The sequence below is a fragment of the Musa acuminata genome, chromosome BXJ3-10 (genome assembly GCF_036884655.1).
Source record: "Musa acuminata AAA Group cultivar baxijiao chromosome BXJ3-10, Cavendish_Baxijiao_AAA, whole genome shotgun sequence".
In the NCBI taxonomy this organism is placed as follows: domain Eukaryota; kingdom Viridiplantae; phylum Streptophyta; class Magnoliopsida; order Zingiberales; family Musaceae; genus Musa; species Musa acuminata.
Genome location: NC_088358.1, coordinates 20,342,978 through 20,359,325, shown reverse-complemented (window position 1 = coordinate 20,359,325; position 16,348 = coordinate 20,342,978). Strand labels below are relative to the sequence as shown.

At 46.8% G+C, this 16,348-nt stretch overlaps 2 protein-coding genes and 1 pseudogene across 2 annotated transcripts; 1 reads left to right on the top strand and 2 right to left on the bottom strand.

The window, feature by feature from the left end:
• Window positions 1-662: 662 nt before the first annotated feature.
• Window positions 663-2,172, bottom strand: LOC135651241 (cationic peroxidase 1-like). The gene is made up of 4 exons (XM_065171188.1): window positions 1,929-2,172; window positions 1,490-1,681; window positions 1,250-1,415; window positions 663-1,161 (listed from the first exon to the last, which is right to left on the bottom strand). The coding sequence occupies exons 1-4, from the start codon at window positions 2,133-2,135 to the stop codon at window positions 773-775; spliced, it is 954 nt and encodes a 317-aa protein (XP_065027260.1). The 5' UTR covers window positions 2,136-2,172; the 3' UTR covers window positions 663-772.
• Window positions 2,173-3,342: 1,170 nt separating this feature from the next.
• Window positions 3,343-5,243, bottom strand: LOC135651008 (aldose reductase-like; annotated as a pseudogene).
• A 2,215-nt stretch (window positions 5,244-7,458) lies between these two features.
• LOC135651110 (exocyst complex component EXO70B1-like) lies at window positions 7,459-9,662 on the top strand. The gene has a single exon (XM_065170905.1). The coding sequence runs from the start codon at window positions 7,596-7,598 to the stop codon at window positions 9,483-9,485; it is 1,890 nt and encodes a 629-aa protein (XP_065026977.1). The 5' UTR covers window positions 7,459-7,595; the 3' UTR covers window positions 9,486-9,662.
• The last annotated feature ends 6,686 nt before the right edge of the window (window positions 9,663-16,348 follow it).

Here is a 16,348-nt window from a genome sequence, read left to right as displayed (position 1 = left end):
ATGTTCCCGTCTACACTTACTGAGTGCAGATTAAGAATACCTTGACGGGGATGAATAGATGGCTCGAGGTCATCCCTAGGAGGGGAGTGAGAGACCTAGGTCATTAATTACACATTAGTATATTATCAGTGTCAGTGCTAAGGTGGATACACCAATATGTGAAAAGGGCAACTACTATCCCATCGAGTGAAAGTATTGTTAGGTCGGGAGCAAAGCCTCTTCACTTGAGTATTCATCGAGAGAGTCAACGAGCAGGCACTCCTATGACATAAGTCCTTCTTCTAGTGTCAAAATTGTTACGAGAATACGTTGACATCATGGTCAATTCGACGTGATTTAGACTTGTGAGTGATATGATTTGATGGGCCTTTTATGATTGATCTAGTTTTAAAGAATATTTCATGTGTAAAATATTTCAAGAACATTTTATTTAGAGATGATGTTGGTCTGATGGTTGGTCGGAGGCTTTAGCCTCCTCCTCACATGACTGGCTTTGACTGAAGTGAACATTTCTCCGATCATATTCCCACAACTGATTCACTTTTTATGACTTGTTATGTCAAGGTTTCAAGCTATCTTTTCATGTGGAGATCCCTAATTCTAAGTAAATTTATCTGGTCTTGTTTGAGACGCCATGCATGAGCTGCAAAAGCCTGCAAAAGTTCCAATAATATCACTAGATATTAAGGTTTATTTGACTGGTACACGAGACACAATACTAGAAGGACAACTTATCCCTTCTGCATGTTGCATGCTCCTACTTGCAGCAGTCTCAGTTGGTCTTCCTGCAGTTGAGCCTGACCTCGCCGTCGGTGCCGGTGAGAGGACTTATGTTCCCCATCTTCACCATTGCAGCAGCGAAGTCGCTGAAGAACCTGGCCGTGTTCGTGGAATAGGTGGTGACGAGGGAGTCGGTGGATCCTCCACTGAACAGCTGCTGGTCCGAGTGCAGCAGGCCCTTCTTCTTCACCAAGTTCCTGAAGTAGAAGTTGTCGAAGAGCGTGCAGGTGACGGCGTCAAGGGGCGACAAGTTGTCGTCGCCGTCGCCGGAGCTGGGGCAGTTGGACTGGCGGGAGGTGGCCAGTGAGGAGTCGATGCTCGTCTCGTTGTAGATCCTGTCCCGGAACGAGATGCACCTCGCCTGCCCGATCGTGTGTGCTCCTGTGGCATGTCGATGTCATCAAAGCATGAGGCACACAGCATACTGTTTGATGGTGATTACTCAGTTTCAGATCCTCCAATCGATCACCTGAGAGCGCCACCATGTCAGTGGTGACGAGACCCTTCTTGGAGTAGGCGGATATCAGATCATCCAGGTCCGATTTGGGCGATGGAATCTCGGTGTTCGCAGCATCCAAGCTCGCAGTTGTTGCATCCCTTCTTCCCAGTTGCACCGTCCATAAAGGACCGCCGAGCTGTAAAGGAACTCCGATCTTAACCACGGAGTTGGATCAAACAAAGGACGCATGGTGAAGGGGATGACTCTTACAGCGGCGACGGACTCTCGAGCTGCCACCGCGAGGATGTCAGCGCAGGACACGACTTGCTTGCAGACGGCCTCAACCTGGGATTTGATGTTGTCGATGACGTCGAAGCCTCGCAAGGAGTTGTTGTTGGGGACTGCAGTCTTCTCTCCGGTGAAGCTGGACGTGTCATCCAGCAGAACTGATCCATCACAGCCCTGTTTGTGATCATCAACCACATCAACTCATTCTAATTAACCTGTTTGTGAATGTAGTGAATGGATTCCTGTAGCTTGGTAAACTCGTAATCCTCATATCAACGTGGAGGAAAAGAAGAGCCACGTACGTACACGAGGCAAAATCTCATGTCACCACGTACCAAAATGAAGACATCAACATGAATAAGCTTCATGAACAGATTGCTATTCTAACAAGAAGAAAAGCATGAGTTCGGGTGAGACTTGCATTGACAAAGCAGTCATGGAAATGGAGGCGGAGTAGTGACGCTCCCATGCGGGCCTCTTTGGCAACAGCAGCCCTCACAGCAAGCCGAATGGTTTGGATAGCAAGAGGGCATGAGGTGCTATAGAAAGTCGATGACAACTGAGCAGAAGCAATAGCAGCAAACAAGAAGAACGCTAGCAAACAAGAAGGAGGGTGGATGCAGGCCATTGTTGCAGAAGAAGGAAGAGTTGAGCAACCTGAGAGTGTGGAAACGTGGTGCACAAGCCTGGGTATTTATAAGCAAAAGCTCAGAGAGAGAGAGAGAGAGAGAGAGAGAGAGAGAGTAGTGAGGGCAGGTTTGGCTGATGGTCCACTCACTCAAAGCTCAACATCACCTACCGCAGGCCACAATCAAAGCTCTCAAGAATCGTAGGCAGATAAGGTGATGTACCACCCACTTATTGCAGCAAGCTTTGGTTCCTGCAGCAAACATCTTTAGATTTGCTGCATATTTATGTGGCTTTAAGTACGGAAGGATTATACTTAACTTGTGCATGACACAGATAGTGGATTAGGTGAATGGAGAAGACAAGTCACAGCCATTTATCCACGACATTCTTCAGAAATCTGGATCAATATATGCACCTTTTGAAAGGTCAAAATCTCCAACTCAGTGGCTTGAAGCAAATGCGGTTCTGTTCTTAATTCTTTGCATGCCACACTTTTGAACTCTTTTTATGGTCAAAATTTCAAGACTCAATAGATGACATATATAATTCAGCAAATGGAGTGGTTGAGTCGGGAGATTCTCTTTCTTGAATGGAAGAAACTTTGTTCGTGGAAGGATTTTGACCGAAGCATCTCACTTTGGTCAATAAACTCATGCGCACTGTGCTTACTCGCAGCTGCAGTGATGCATAGTGGCTTCCATTTGCATGTCCCCCAAACTTGGAACCTTCTCAAGCTCGTCAATACCATTAATTAGCTGTCTTCAATTAGTCTGTTGAAGCCTTGCGATTCTTGAATTCACTTCTTTGTATGTTGGCGTTGGTGAAAGGTTACACGAAGGTTATGGCTTTTGACTTTGCTTGCCAAAGTCGATGCACGCTTGAAGGCACTTCCAGTCACAGGGATTTGACAACGAAGTGTGCCTCCTTTTGACTGCCTTTTCCTTCTAATCTCTCTCACTTGCTGTATAGGAGAATAAAAGCCAAAGAGATCATGCGAGGCTGTGGAATTAACCGATATTTTATCACTCTTTATTAGGTCATGTCGATCATGAATCTCAAAATGAAGTTAATTGAAGTGTTAATCCTGTGGCCGAAGCACTTGCAAACCAATCATTCAGATCGCAGATCGATGACTTATTCCTATATATCGAAGTCTGAAACAACTACAAGAGATTTATATTGTGAAACTTCAGCAAACATAGCATGGTGCTTTATTTCTCGGGCCACAGAGGGAGACTCCGCGAGCTTTCTAGACCTCGTCATCCCACAGTTCAGCCACACTCTTGTATGGCCCCTCACTCTTGTTCACAAAGGTCTCCTCTCCGGACACAGTTCTCCTCTGCAGCATCAACAATGCTTGCATGAATCATAATCCTTTTATCAGAAGCGTACATCAAAGGAAATATGATCTCTGGTTACCTGGTCACGTATGCTATTCAAAGCTTCCAAGTCTTCTTGAGGGATTGCCCACCCAAACAACTGTATGTTTCCTTTGATCCTATCGGCATTCGTCGACTTCGGAATAACGCTGGTACCTCTTTGCAGCCCCCATTTTAGCAGCACCTGCCCAGGGGTCTTGTTGAGCTTCTTGGATACCTGCATTAATGGTGATTCAGATGAGTACAGCTTGGTCCAGCTGCATCATCTTGTGTTAATGAGAAATAACAGATCGAGGTGTTTCACCGTCACTACTGTTGGATCGTGTATGAGGTCTCGATCACTTCTCGAAGATCCCAGTGGAGAGTAAGCCTGCAAGTAGGAGATCAGTTAGTGGTGTATGCGGCTGAAATCCTCAAGGGAGTTGAGGATTCCTTACGGTGACATGGATCCCATTGTTCTTGCAGGCCTCGAGTATCTTATCGTTCCTCCAGCCCGGGTGCATCTCCATCTGTCCTCGAAGCAAAGATGAGATGAGAAGGGAGAAAAGAGATGGAATTGAGCATGCATGGTTTGTGCTACTCTTGCACAGCACCTGTTGGCTTTACCTGGCACACCGAGGGCATGATTTGGGCACATTGAAGCAGCTTGTTGAGCTTCTTTGAGGTGAAATTGCTGACTCCAATGTCCCTGACGAGTCCATCTTTCACCAGCTTCTCCATTTCTCGCCACACTCCCTCCATGTCGAAGTCTAGTATGTCAGATGCTCGTGGAGGCCTTGTTGCACCTTCCTTGAGGTGAAATGGCCAGTGAATCTGCCATAAAAAGAGTTGCTGTCATACCTGGAACTGATGATTGACCAGTTTATCCCAGCTAAATTATCATTGGTTTACGATTATGATCATCATATATATGCTGTGACAACCTAACATCATGTTGTCTTCCCCTAGGCATCCTGGTGGGGAAGCAACTCAATCCTAATATATGTGGTCTTCAGCATCGCAAGTATGCAGGCTTACCAGATAAAGGTCGAGGTATTCAAGCTGCAGCTCTTTTAGGGTTTGCTTCAGTGCATTTCGAACTCTATCAGGAGAAAGATCTGTGCACCTGCACCACATAGAGCACATGATTGACGTCTGATTCCCTTAAAACAAGTATCTGATAGTTTTCATCTGTTGCATGTCGATTCCAATCCTTATCCGTTGTCAGTAGATTAGGAAAAGTGAGGTTGGAGGACATGCCACAACTTTGATGTGATGAACAGGTCGTTTCTTGGTATCCCTGCTTGCAAAGCAGCTTGGAGACCTCGTCCTACCTGAGAGTAGTACTCCATTAGAATGTCATCCATGGAAGTAGATCAAATCAAGATGGCCAGAGCCTCCGGGCTATACCTCTTCTTGAATCGCATATAGTGGAGCTGTGTCCACATGCCTATACCCAGCCTTCAGCCAAGAACAAGGGAGCATGACGTTAATTTTGCTTGTGTAGATCACCACCACGATGCAGAAACAAGTTGGCCTGTGATTGTAACGGAAACATAGGAGAATGAAGAAGAAGGGGAAGAGATCAAGCACCTCGGTGATGGCAGTGTAGACCGAGTGGGAGGCTTCGGAGGAGGCGGACTTCCATGTCCCCAACCCCACGGAGGGGATGGAATGCCCGCTCACCAGCTTGATGTAGCGTAGATCCCCCTGCGCGCTCGGTGCATCGCACAATGCCTGCGACATCTCTTCCTCTTCTTCTTCTTCTTCTTCTTCCTCTTCCCCCTTCACGCGAGCTGGTCTTCTTCCTCTAGCTCGCAGCCCTTCGCGGAGATGAAAGCGAGGTCCACCATGACTGTCCATTCTTATAGACGTCTGCATGGACGACACGTGTCCGTTGACTCTCGCGTGTTGGATTCTCCTTGGTTTTCGGCCGAATGGATCCATATACGTCCTCCAAATATAAAGGGCACTTTGTTGAAGATTTCGTCCTCTGAATTGGTCTGGAATCAACGATGTCTTCGGTGTCATGAATTATGTCAAGTATGGAAATTAGCGAGAGTAGATCTTCGTTGTTCGTCGTCATAACTTGGCTTCTTTCATATGTGAAAAAGGATAGATCAACATGTTGTCACATTAATCTACATTCTGTAATATACAATTCTTGAGCTTGAAAACAATTACTTAACTAATTAAAATTCAAGACACACTTCCCTGAGTAAATAATCCATCAACTTTAACCATACGGAACGATACTGCATTTTTCATTTGGGCTTTGATAATGATAAAAGGAAATATTCGCTTGACATGTAATCTTCGGCCATACAGAAGAATCAAAATGAATCTTGCCATGAGATGCATCCGACTCTAATCATCTTACATGAAGAGGGATATTGGGGTCTAGTTTCTTTGCATATTTGCACATATGAGCATCACCAACATTGTGTAGATCTCGAGCCTACAATGTCGAGTTGATCCACCAACAACGATAATGATTGGCTTGATAGTCGAATTGCATGACCCAATAAAAAAATCCCTACTTATTTTTATTAAGGTATTTTATGTTACCAACTTAATCTTTACAACGATATAAAAGTATAAAGTTTTTTATCTAAATTTTATTTGGTCCACCAAGTTCATGTTTTTCACTTAAATATAATTTTCCCTCTCTATCCAATTTTGTTCTTTAGAAATTTTTTAATATATAGTAGACGGGGTTAGAAATTTTGTTCTTTCACTACATTCTATTCAATATATAGAGAGAGATTTTTCTCTTTTTTTTTTTTTTTGTCCCCATTGTTCCTCCTGTTGCTATCAATTCTTAGATATGGTGCCCACATAAAGTAACCTATGTACTGATAAAAAAAATAAAATAAAAAACTATTGTAATAATATTATTATTATTATTAGAAAATCAATTTTTAAGGCTAATTTTTTTATAAATGAATTCTCGAAAAAAAATTAATTATTATTATCCTATTGAAAAAATTATTTTATTCTTGTCTCCATTGGACTTGTCGTCGTCCTTCGTCGGCCTATCCCCGCACGCCTTGCACGAGAAGGCACGAGAACTATTATCACCACTCACAGCCCTCGCGTGATGTAGCTCTTGTTGTTACCACCTGCAGCCCTCGCAAGATAGCTTGTCATTATCGCCACCCACAACCTTAGACTCGATCTTGGCCTCCCTACTGATCGACCCTCATCATGCTACTTGTAGGCCTCACGTGAGAAAAGAGGAGGCTTAAGAATCATTGCCACCTCCACGAACCTCACTAGCACTCATCAAATTGGTTATTGTCTTCGAGTACACAAGAATGGATTCGATGAGGGTCAATAGAGTCTATGAAGACAGTAATAAGAACGACCCTCGTGTCCTCTCTTTCCATGCAAGCACGATGAGATTGATGTAAGATGGGCGATGCAAAGCAAAAGTGACGGAAAGTTTGGCGAGGACGAGGGTAAAAGAGTTATTTATATAAAATCTGTAAATTTTTTTAAATTGGTAGGCTATGCAAAAAAAATTTAAAAACTAAGATTTTTTTACCTCGAATTCGTCTGTTTTTTATTAGAATAACAGTAGATAAATGGAGACAAAGCTCTTTAGGAGAATTAATATCAGTCTTCTTTTTTGACCAGCTTTTTCTTTTGACCCACATGTAACCCTCCTTTGTTGCTGGATTCAATCCTGACCAAGGTCCCACACAAATCGACCAAACAAGCGATCGTAAAAGTGGTACGCAAAACGGGTCCCTGTATACGTGTACTTTGTCCTTTTCTTTCAATCTAAGCTTTCATCGACCAATCGCGCGAAGCAGCGCACCGCTTTCCCTTCTCCCGAGTGCAACGCATAATCACGGGAATGCCATCGGGTGGTACGTCATCGCGCTCACTGTTGCCCTTTCCGTGTTCCTTCTCTGCCTCCTGCCACCCTCTCAGCGCTATATGCTGTCGTCCACTTAGAAGGCGCGTCTCACTTTTGTTTCACTTCGTCCCCCCGACTCCCATGGCGGCGACTCCCCGCTGCTAGTAGTCAGTGGGCACCGGAGTAGTAGTAGTAGTGTAGGGAGAGACGGAGGTTGGAGAATAACTTACGCGCCATGGAGGAGAGCGGGGAGGAGAAGCTGATCGCGGCCGTCCGCCACATCGCCAAATCGCTGGGCCGCACCGACACCATGGCCGACGACATCCTCCAGGTCTTCTCCGCCTTCGACGGCCGCTTTTCCCTTGACAAGCTCGCCTCCGACCGCTCCGTCCCTGCCCACCCTGCTGTTGCTCCTGCGGCCGCCGGACGAGAGGCGGACGACCCCCGGCCGCCCCTCGAGCGCACTATCCGCACTCTCGACCGCCAGATCTCCCGCTTTGTTGCCTCTGAGCGACTCATTTGGTCCGACGCCGCCGATGCGACCGCCTTCCTCGAGGCCGTTGATGACCTCCTTGCCACCATCCATGACCTCGACGCCCCCCCCGACAAGCCCCTCCTTGACCGTGCCGAAGACCTCCTCCAGCGCTGCATTCTCCGCCTCGAGGAGGAGCTCCGCGCCATCCTCCGCCGCCCTGTTGGCTGTGGCCCTGCCGTTGGAACCCCGCCATCGGACGGCTCCGACTCGGACGCTGCCGAAGGGAGCGAGGACCGCGTCCCCGTCGCCGCCCCCGTCGACGACTATAACCTCGTCATCGACGCCCTGCCCTCGGGCTCCGTCGCGGACCTCCACGCCATTGCCCGCCGCATGGTCGCCGCCGGGTTCGGCCGCGAGTGCGCCGAAGCCTACGGCGTCTCTCGCCGCGGCTTCGTGGACGCGTCAGTCGCTCGGCTCGGCATCCGACCCCGTCCGGCCGAGGAGGTCCAGGCGTCCACCTGGATCGACCTCGAGGACGAGATCGCCCGCTGGGTCAAGGCCGTCAACATGGCCTTCCTCATCCTCGTCCCCAGCGAGCGCCGCCTCTGCGACCGCGTCTTCGCCTCCCTTCCCCCATTCGCTGACATCGCATTCGCCGCCGCCTGCCGCCCAGCAGCAGCCGGGCTCCTCTCGTTCGCCTACGTCGTCGCCGCCGGGCCCCGCGATCCGGTTCGCCTCTTCCGTCTCATCGACATGTACGAGGCCCTCCGGGACCTCCTCCCCGAGCTCGACCATCTTCTTTCGGAGCAGTGTTCAGCCGCCCTCCGCGCCGACGTCGCCGCCGGCCGCAGGGCCCTGGGGGCAGCTATCCGGGGGATATTCGTTGAGCTCGAGAACCTGATCCAGCGTGACCCGGCCAAGGCAACCGTCCCGGGCGGCGGCCTACACCCGATAACCCGGTACGTGATGAACTACCTGCAGGCGGCGTGCGCCTCCCGGCGGACTCTGGAAGAAGTCATGGACGAGGGCGCAGCCATCCCGCCCGACCCCCACCACCCGTCCTCGTTCCCCTCCCTTTCCCTCCAGGTCGCGTGGCTCATGGACGTCCTCCATTCCAACCTCGAGAACAAATCCAAGATATACCCGGAGCCGCCGCTGAGCTACATCTTCCTGATGAACAACGGCAGGTACATGACCCAGAAAGCCAGAGACAGCGAGCTGGGGGCTCTTCTGGGGGAAGACTGGATCCGGCGGCAGATGGCGATGGTGCGGCGGTGGGGCAACGCCTACCAGAGGGCCACGTGGACCAAGGTGGTGGCGGTGCTGCGAATGGACGTCATCGGCGGCGCGGTCGGCTCGGCCTCGCCCGCGGCCGGGAAGGCGATGCGGGAGCGCCTCCGGGTGTTCAACACCTACTTGGAGGACATCTGGACGGTGCAGGCCGGGTGGGTGGTGGCGGACGAGCAGCTGCGGACGGAGCTGAAGCTGGCGGTGGGCGCCCTCGTGCTGCCGGCCTACCGCAACTTCGTGGCGCGGCTGCGCCTGGCCGGGGAGGGTGGCAAGCAGGCGGAGCGGTACTTGAAGTACACCGTCGAGGAAGTGGAGGCCAGGATCAATCAGCTGTACGACGGCGGCCGCAGAAGGTGTTAGCAGCAGCAGCGAATGAGTTGGGGATGAAGGTGTTACTTGCAGTCGTGGGGTTTGGAATGGGTTTACGCCCACAAAGAGCACAATGACATGCTGTGTGAGCTACACGAATAACTCGAAGCACACAAGTTTTCCTGGTCATAATGTTCTGAAAGCAATGCAATATTAGATCAGATCCAATCGTCACCATTCTGCTATAATAATAATAATATTATTATTATTATTATTATTTATGATTATAATTATAATTATAATTATTATTGATCAGATTTCATCCTTATTATTTTATTATTATTATTAATTCAGATTTTGATTATGCAAAATGGAAGCTAATTTGGATCATTTTGCATAAACTACATGGAAGAACTTTCAACAATATCTCTCTCTTAATTTAGTAAGCTAGTTGTTATGGTAAATAACTTTTTTAGCCGTGACCTCGGGGTCGACGCGGCTGGTTCAGGGGTCCGAATGGCTGGAATCAGGCGTAGCTCCTCTCGGGATCTTGTGGCGGCCGATTGCGGGGGGCTTGGCTGGAAAGTTCCGCGACGCTGGGTAGGGTCAGCTCCGGTCGAATACCTGCACACAGGTCGGGTCGGCGATTCGGCCCGACCCCTCCGACGATCAAGTCAGTGATTGGGAGAAGAGTTTTTTGGGTGAAGTCGTGTTTTTTTTTATTCGTTGGGAGCCAGGGGGTATTTATAGGTGAGTTTGATTTACCTGATATTCCATCCTGCCGGAGTAAGGGCGTGCCTCTGATGGCGTCTGTCGTCGTCGTGGGCGTTGCGTGGAAGGCCGAGCTGCTGCAGGGTATGGCGAGCTTCAGTCGATGCCTTCCCCTACCTCGGCTGGTCGTGCGGAGTCAGACGATGAGGTCGTCCGGGTACGACGGGTGTGGATGCACATTATGTCGGTGTTAATGCTCGCTCCCTGGGGTAGTGTGCCATCCAGGGGTGACTGACGTCGTGATGTATTATGTCAAATCCGGTGTGTTACGTCAAATCTGTTTTTACCCCTATCACTAGTAGAGAATATAAGATAATTTTTAAGTTCAGATTATATTTTAGGATGTACTATTGAGCCCCTTTTATAATGGATTCCTTGAGCTGTTATCTCTGAATGGCATGTCACTCATGGGAACATTGTGCATTGACGTTAGACAAAGCAATATAATTGATTAGTCGATGTAAAAGTATCAATCATTAATGTCAAAATATCAACCACTTAGTATCAAAATATTGTCCACCTTGATAAGGGTAAAAATGGCAATGTAACACGCCATGACGTCAGCCATGCTTGGACAACACACTGCCCGAGGAAGTCGGTATTAACACATAACTCAGGCTTAGTTCTTCACGCCACGCCAACCCCAGGTCAGACGCTATCAGCCTGCCTCCTGCAAGCAGCCACATCAGGTAACATCAAAACTCATCTATAAATACCCCAGAGTTCTAAACGAACAGGGGGGAAGACAAGCACAACGCACTTGGAGGCATCTCTTCCTCCAAACCCCTCTCCACATCGCTAACTTGATCGTCGGAGGGGTCGGGCCGAGCTCCCGGCCTGACCTGTGTGTAAGTCCGAGACGGTGTCGCCTCTTCTCGGCGCTGTGGCGGAGCTTTCTGCCGACCCGAGCTGCCGACCCGACCCGCCAACCCGACCTCCCGACTCGAACCACTCTTCCCGGCGTTGCGGTGGAGCTTTCTCCCGACCCGACCTGCCGACCCGACCCGCCGACCCGACCCACCGTGCTCGGCCTTCGGGAGACCCCGAGGGACGGAGCCCGAGATCCCCGACATTCGTACCCCCGAACCGAGCCGCGACGACCCCGAGGCCACGGCTTAAACAGATGCCCCCCGCATCATTTTGGCGCTAGAAGGAGGGCCCGAATGTCGAGGGATCCTCAGACTGATCCCGACGAACTCCCTGCCGAGGGATCGTTCTTAGCAGGGGCGCAGGCCGTGCGTCCCTTGCGTGACGGGTCGTGGGCTGACGACCTCCCCGTGACCTCTAAACGCTACTAGCGTTCATTCGACAACCCGGATCTGCTTCCGCCCGAGGGCGCTCCGAGCGTCCCCTCGCCGGTGTCATCCGAGGCCTTTCACGACCTCGTTCGTCAAGTCCGAGCTCTGACGGATATGGTGCAAACCATCATCCCGCTCATCTCCCAACCGACACCCCCACTTATGACTCAGCCGCTACGGTAACAAGAGCTGCCTGCTCGGGCCCACATGACGCTTCTGGAGCCTTCCACTTCTTCTCGGGTCAGACCGACCCCACTCGGGGATCCAGTAAGGACAAACCCGAGCGGCCGCCCGGAGCCCGAGGTATTATCTCCGGAGTCAACGGACTCCCTGCGAGCCCAGCTATGCTTTCTTAGTCAACGGCTCGACGAACTAGAGAAGGAGTTTCGCAACTCAGAGGGAGAGCTCGGGATGGACACACACCGAGGATCTCCATTCGCACCAGAGATACGAGATCACGCCGTTCCCCCGAACTTCCAGCTCCCTTCTTTGGACGCATACGACGGCTCCACTGACCCGGCGGACCATGTCACCGCTTTTCGTGCCCATTCGGCACTGTACGAAACGTCTTACGCTTTAATGTGCAGGGCGTTTCCCATGACCCTGAGGGGTCCGGCCCGCACATGGTACAGCGGCCTGAAGATCGGAGCGATCACTTCCTTCGGCCAACTCGCCAAGAACTTCGAGCTCCACTTTGCAGCCCATGCCCGGCCGAAGCCCTCCGCGGCACTGCTCCTCGGATTCAAACAAAGAGAGGACGAGCCCCTCTCACATTTCGTGGATCGCTTTGCCACGCAAATCCGGAGCTTACCGGACACTCACCCCTCTCTGTTAGTGCAGGCGTTCATGGTAGGCTTGCGACCTTTCAGATTCTGCTGGTCCCTCGTAGAGCGACCCCCCACCACAGTACCAGATATGCTCCAGCGAGCCAACCGGTACATCACGGCGGAAGCTTGGGTGACCGCAAGGAAGAGGAGTGACTCTGAGCGACGGGTCCCATAGCAGCGGTCAAGCACCCGCGGTTGCTATCCGGTATAATCCTCGTGCAAGGAATCTAGCCCCTTCCTCAGTCTCTTCCAAGCAAAGGCTCCATGTTTACTTGACTGCCTCTTGGCTCACGGTTAGCTTCGGTCTAACCTCCCTCTTTTTTGCATTCGCACGGCTCGGTGGTAGACGACCGAGTCCACCTCAGCGCGGCCTACCTGCCTGAGCTATGTCCCTCGGTCACAGTCTGCCCGAGTTCACCTCAGAGCGGCCTGCCCGCCTGAGCGGGGTCCCTCGGCCACAGTACGCCTGCGTCGTGCTCCTTGGCTCCATGTTCCCGAGACACGCCTGTGCGGTCAGTACGCCTGCGTCGTGCTCCTTGGCCCCATGCTCCCGAGACACACCTGTGCGGCCAAGCCCGCCTGCATCGGGCTCCTCGGCCCTTCGGCTCCATGTTCCCCGAGACCTCGTCCGTGCGACCAGCCCGTCTGAAGACAGAAGCCATGCATCAGACTCCTCTTATACAACAACCGACGCATAGCTCCTTTCGGGGGGGGGGGGGGGGGGGATATGATAAGGGTAAAAATGGCGATGTAACACGCCATGACGTCAGCCATGCTTGGACAACACACTGCCCGAGGAAGTCGGCATTAAAACCTAACTCAGGCTTAGTTCTTCATGCCACGCCAACCCTAGGTCAGACGCTATCAGCTTGCCTCCTGCAAGCAGCCACATCAGGTAACATCAAAACTCATCTATAAATACCCCAGAGTTCTAAACGAACGGGGGGAAGACAACCACAACGCACTTGGAGGCATTTCTTCCTCCAAACCCCTCTCCACATCGCTAACTTGATCGTCGGAGGGGTCGGGCCGAGCTCCCGGCCTGACCTGTGTGCAGGTCCGAGACGGTGTCGCCCCTTCCCGGCGCTGCGACGGAGCTTTCTGCCGACCCGACCTGCCGACCCGACCCGACCCGCCAACCCGACCTGCCAACCCGACCTGCCGACCCGACCTCCCGACCCGAATCACTCTTCCCGGCGTTGTGGCGGAGCTTTCTCCCGACCCGACCTGCCGACCCGAACCACCGTGCTCGGCCTTCGGGAGACCCCCGAGGGACGGAGCCCGAGATCCCCGACATCCGGACCCCCGAACCGAGTCGCGACGGCCCCGAGGCCACGACTTAAACAGATGCCCCCCGCATCACACCTAATGTCAAGGTGTCCACCTATCACACCTCAGTTTTTTTTTAAATCATCATTTCAAAATCCATAATTTATAGAGGATATTTTTATTTATAATTTAAAATCCTTATTTTTATTGAACATTCTCTACTTGGAAAAGGACCATAATTTCTTGTAAATACCATAAGTAGTAGAAAAGTCTCATCCCAAAGTCGTAGATGTATTACAAACTAATATGTTGCTAAAAATAAGTATAAGATAAAAATATATCAACAACCATACATATTGGTATGGACCTCCAAAAATATCATAAAAATCATATTCAATACTCATAAAATATATTTAAATATTAACAATTTGATAACATACCAATTCATTGTGAAACTCATGTATCAAATAAATAATGTTACATCTTATGTGGTAAACAAAATTATACATCAATCTTATTATACATATTAGTAATACGTATAATAGTCAAGCAACAAAAGTATACATCACACTTAATTGTATACTCTCTCAATAATATATGAAGATAATTCATATCATACTCCTAACAATGGATAGACTGACATATCTTACCATCTAAGTAGGCACATGTTCCTCTCAATAATGGATAAAAAAATCATCTAATCATTCCAGTAATCCTCGAAGGGAATCACTCTACATACCCTCAATTGTGATACATAATAACATATGATCATTTATTCATGCATAAATTTTAAAAAAAATATATTCTAAAATATCATGAGTGACCATGGTATATAAATTGTTAGACTATGTTATTCTTTAACTCCTTTCACAATGTGCAATTACAACATAGATCACTCAGCATATCCACATATTCCACATGGTAATAATATTATCACATTAATATAAAAATAATATAGAATTGCTAATTATTTTTAAATCATAACTTTGAATAAAGTTTTTAAACTCATCAAAGACATGAGGTATCAACCTCTTAATAACCATCAAATTGAACCTTAATTGAAATAGTTCAATTAACTTGAATTAAATTGAATTCAACTATGACTTGACCGAACAGACCTATAATCTCTATTAAACTAGTCTGAAACTACTGGTCTAATTTAGATCTAATTAGTTTCAATTAGTTCAAATATGTATGAACCGATCAAATTGATCAAGAATCATCTTGAACTAGCATAGATTAGGACTCAATCAACTAATAAGGCTAAATCAATAAGGGAAGAGGGAATTAGACTAGGTTGCACAGTATTAACCCGAATTAAATCTAACCCACCTGAGTCCTAATTTTATCTAAAATTATAAGATTGTCAAAATGATTTAGTGAGAAACTAATATGATTTATGCTTTTTATAAGGTAATTTTTATTTATTTATTTTATTAAAAATTATTTTTTATATTTATTAATATAATTATAATTTTATTTATTATATATTAAGATAATATATAATTTTTTTAAAGATTACATATACATACTTATTAATTAATTCACTTTTGAATTAAATATTAAAAAATATAATAATATATTTAATCATGAAATATTCAATAAACTTTTGGAATATAATTTTACCGAATAATACTCATGTTAATATATATTTAAAACATGATTTTCATCTATTATTTATCAAACATTGAAAGCATTCTATATTCCATACTCCAACTCATTTTCATAATTATATATTAAAAATATAAATGTTTTCCAAATGGAATCAGAGTATTATTTTAAATATAAATTCGGGTGTTGGGATGTTGGCATGGAGCTGTCATCATGTCACACTTTAGATTTAAAAAAAATCATCATTTCAACATAATTTACAAAAGATATTTTTCTATTTTGAATTCAAAATCCTTCTTTTTACAATACTGAATATTTTCAACTCAAAAAAGGATTACAACTTCTTGTAAATATCATAAATAGCAAAAAAAACTCCTCCACCCATACTATGGATCTATTACAAGTTAGTATGCTATTTTAAAAATAAATATAAGATAAAATATATTAACAACAATATGTGTTGGTAGAAACCTTAAAAATATCATAAAAATCATGTTCAATACTCATAAAATATATTTAAATCAATTCATAATGAAACACATGTATCAAATAAATAATGTTACTTTTTATATTATATACAAAATCATGTATAAATCTAATACAATACATATCAATCATATACATAATAGTGAAGCAAATAAAGGCATACATTATATTCGATAGTGTATTCTTTCATTAGCGGATAAGAAGAACTCATATCGTACTTCCGACAATGAATATAATAGTGTCTCTTACCCATTCAAGAACATATTCCTCTCAATAATGGATGGAGGAACCATATAATAATTACATACGATGATCCATTACTCATCGTAAGGAATTATCTTACTTGCTCTTGACAATAATACATAATATCTATGATCATTCATTTATACTTATTCATTCATTCATACATGAATTAAAAAATAATAATATGATAAAATATTATAAGAAATCATGCTTGGTATAACACTATGTTTATTTAGTGAGCCCCCATTGTGATAGGTTAGTAACTCAATTCACATGGTATACTGCGAATACAGATTACTCAACAACCCCATATATTCCACATGATAATAATATCATCAACTTAATCTAAAAAATAATATAGAACTACTAATCATTTCCAAATCATAACTTTGAATAAAGTTTTTAAGTT

Bases quoted from the DNA above. Each gene is read 5' to 3' on its own strand.
- LOC135651241 (XM_065171188.1), bottom strand. From the start codon at position 2,135: ATGGCCTGCATCCACCCTCCTTCTTGTTTGCTAGCGTTCTTCTTGTTT. The intron at 1,682-1,928 runs GCAAGTCTCACC...GATCACAAACAG, and splicing joins TCCATGACTGCTTTGTCAAT to GGCTGTGATGGATCAGTTCT. The intron at 1,162-1,249 runs GTGATCGATTGG...GACATGCCACAG, and splicing joins TGACATGGTGGCGCTCTCAG to GAGCACACACGATCGGGCAG.
- LOC135651110 (XM_065170905.1), top strand. From the start codon at position 7,596: ATGGAGGAGAGCGGGGAGGAGAAGCTGATCGCGGCCGTCCGCCACATC.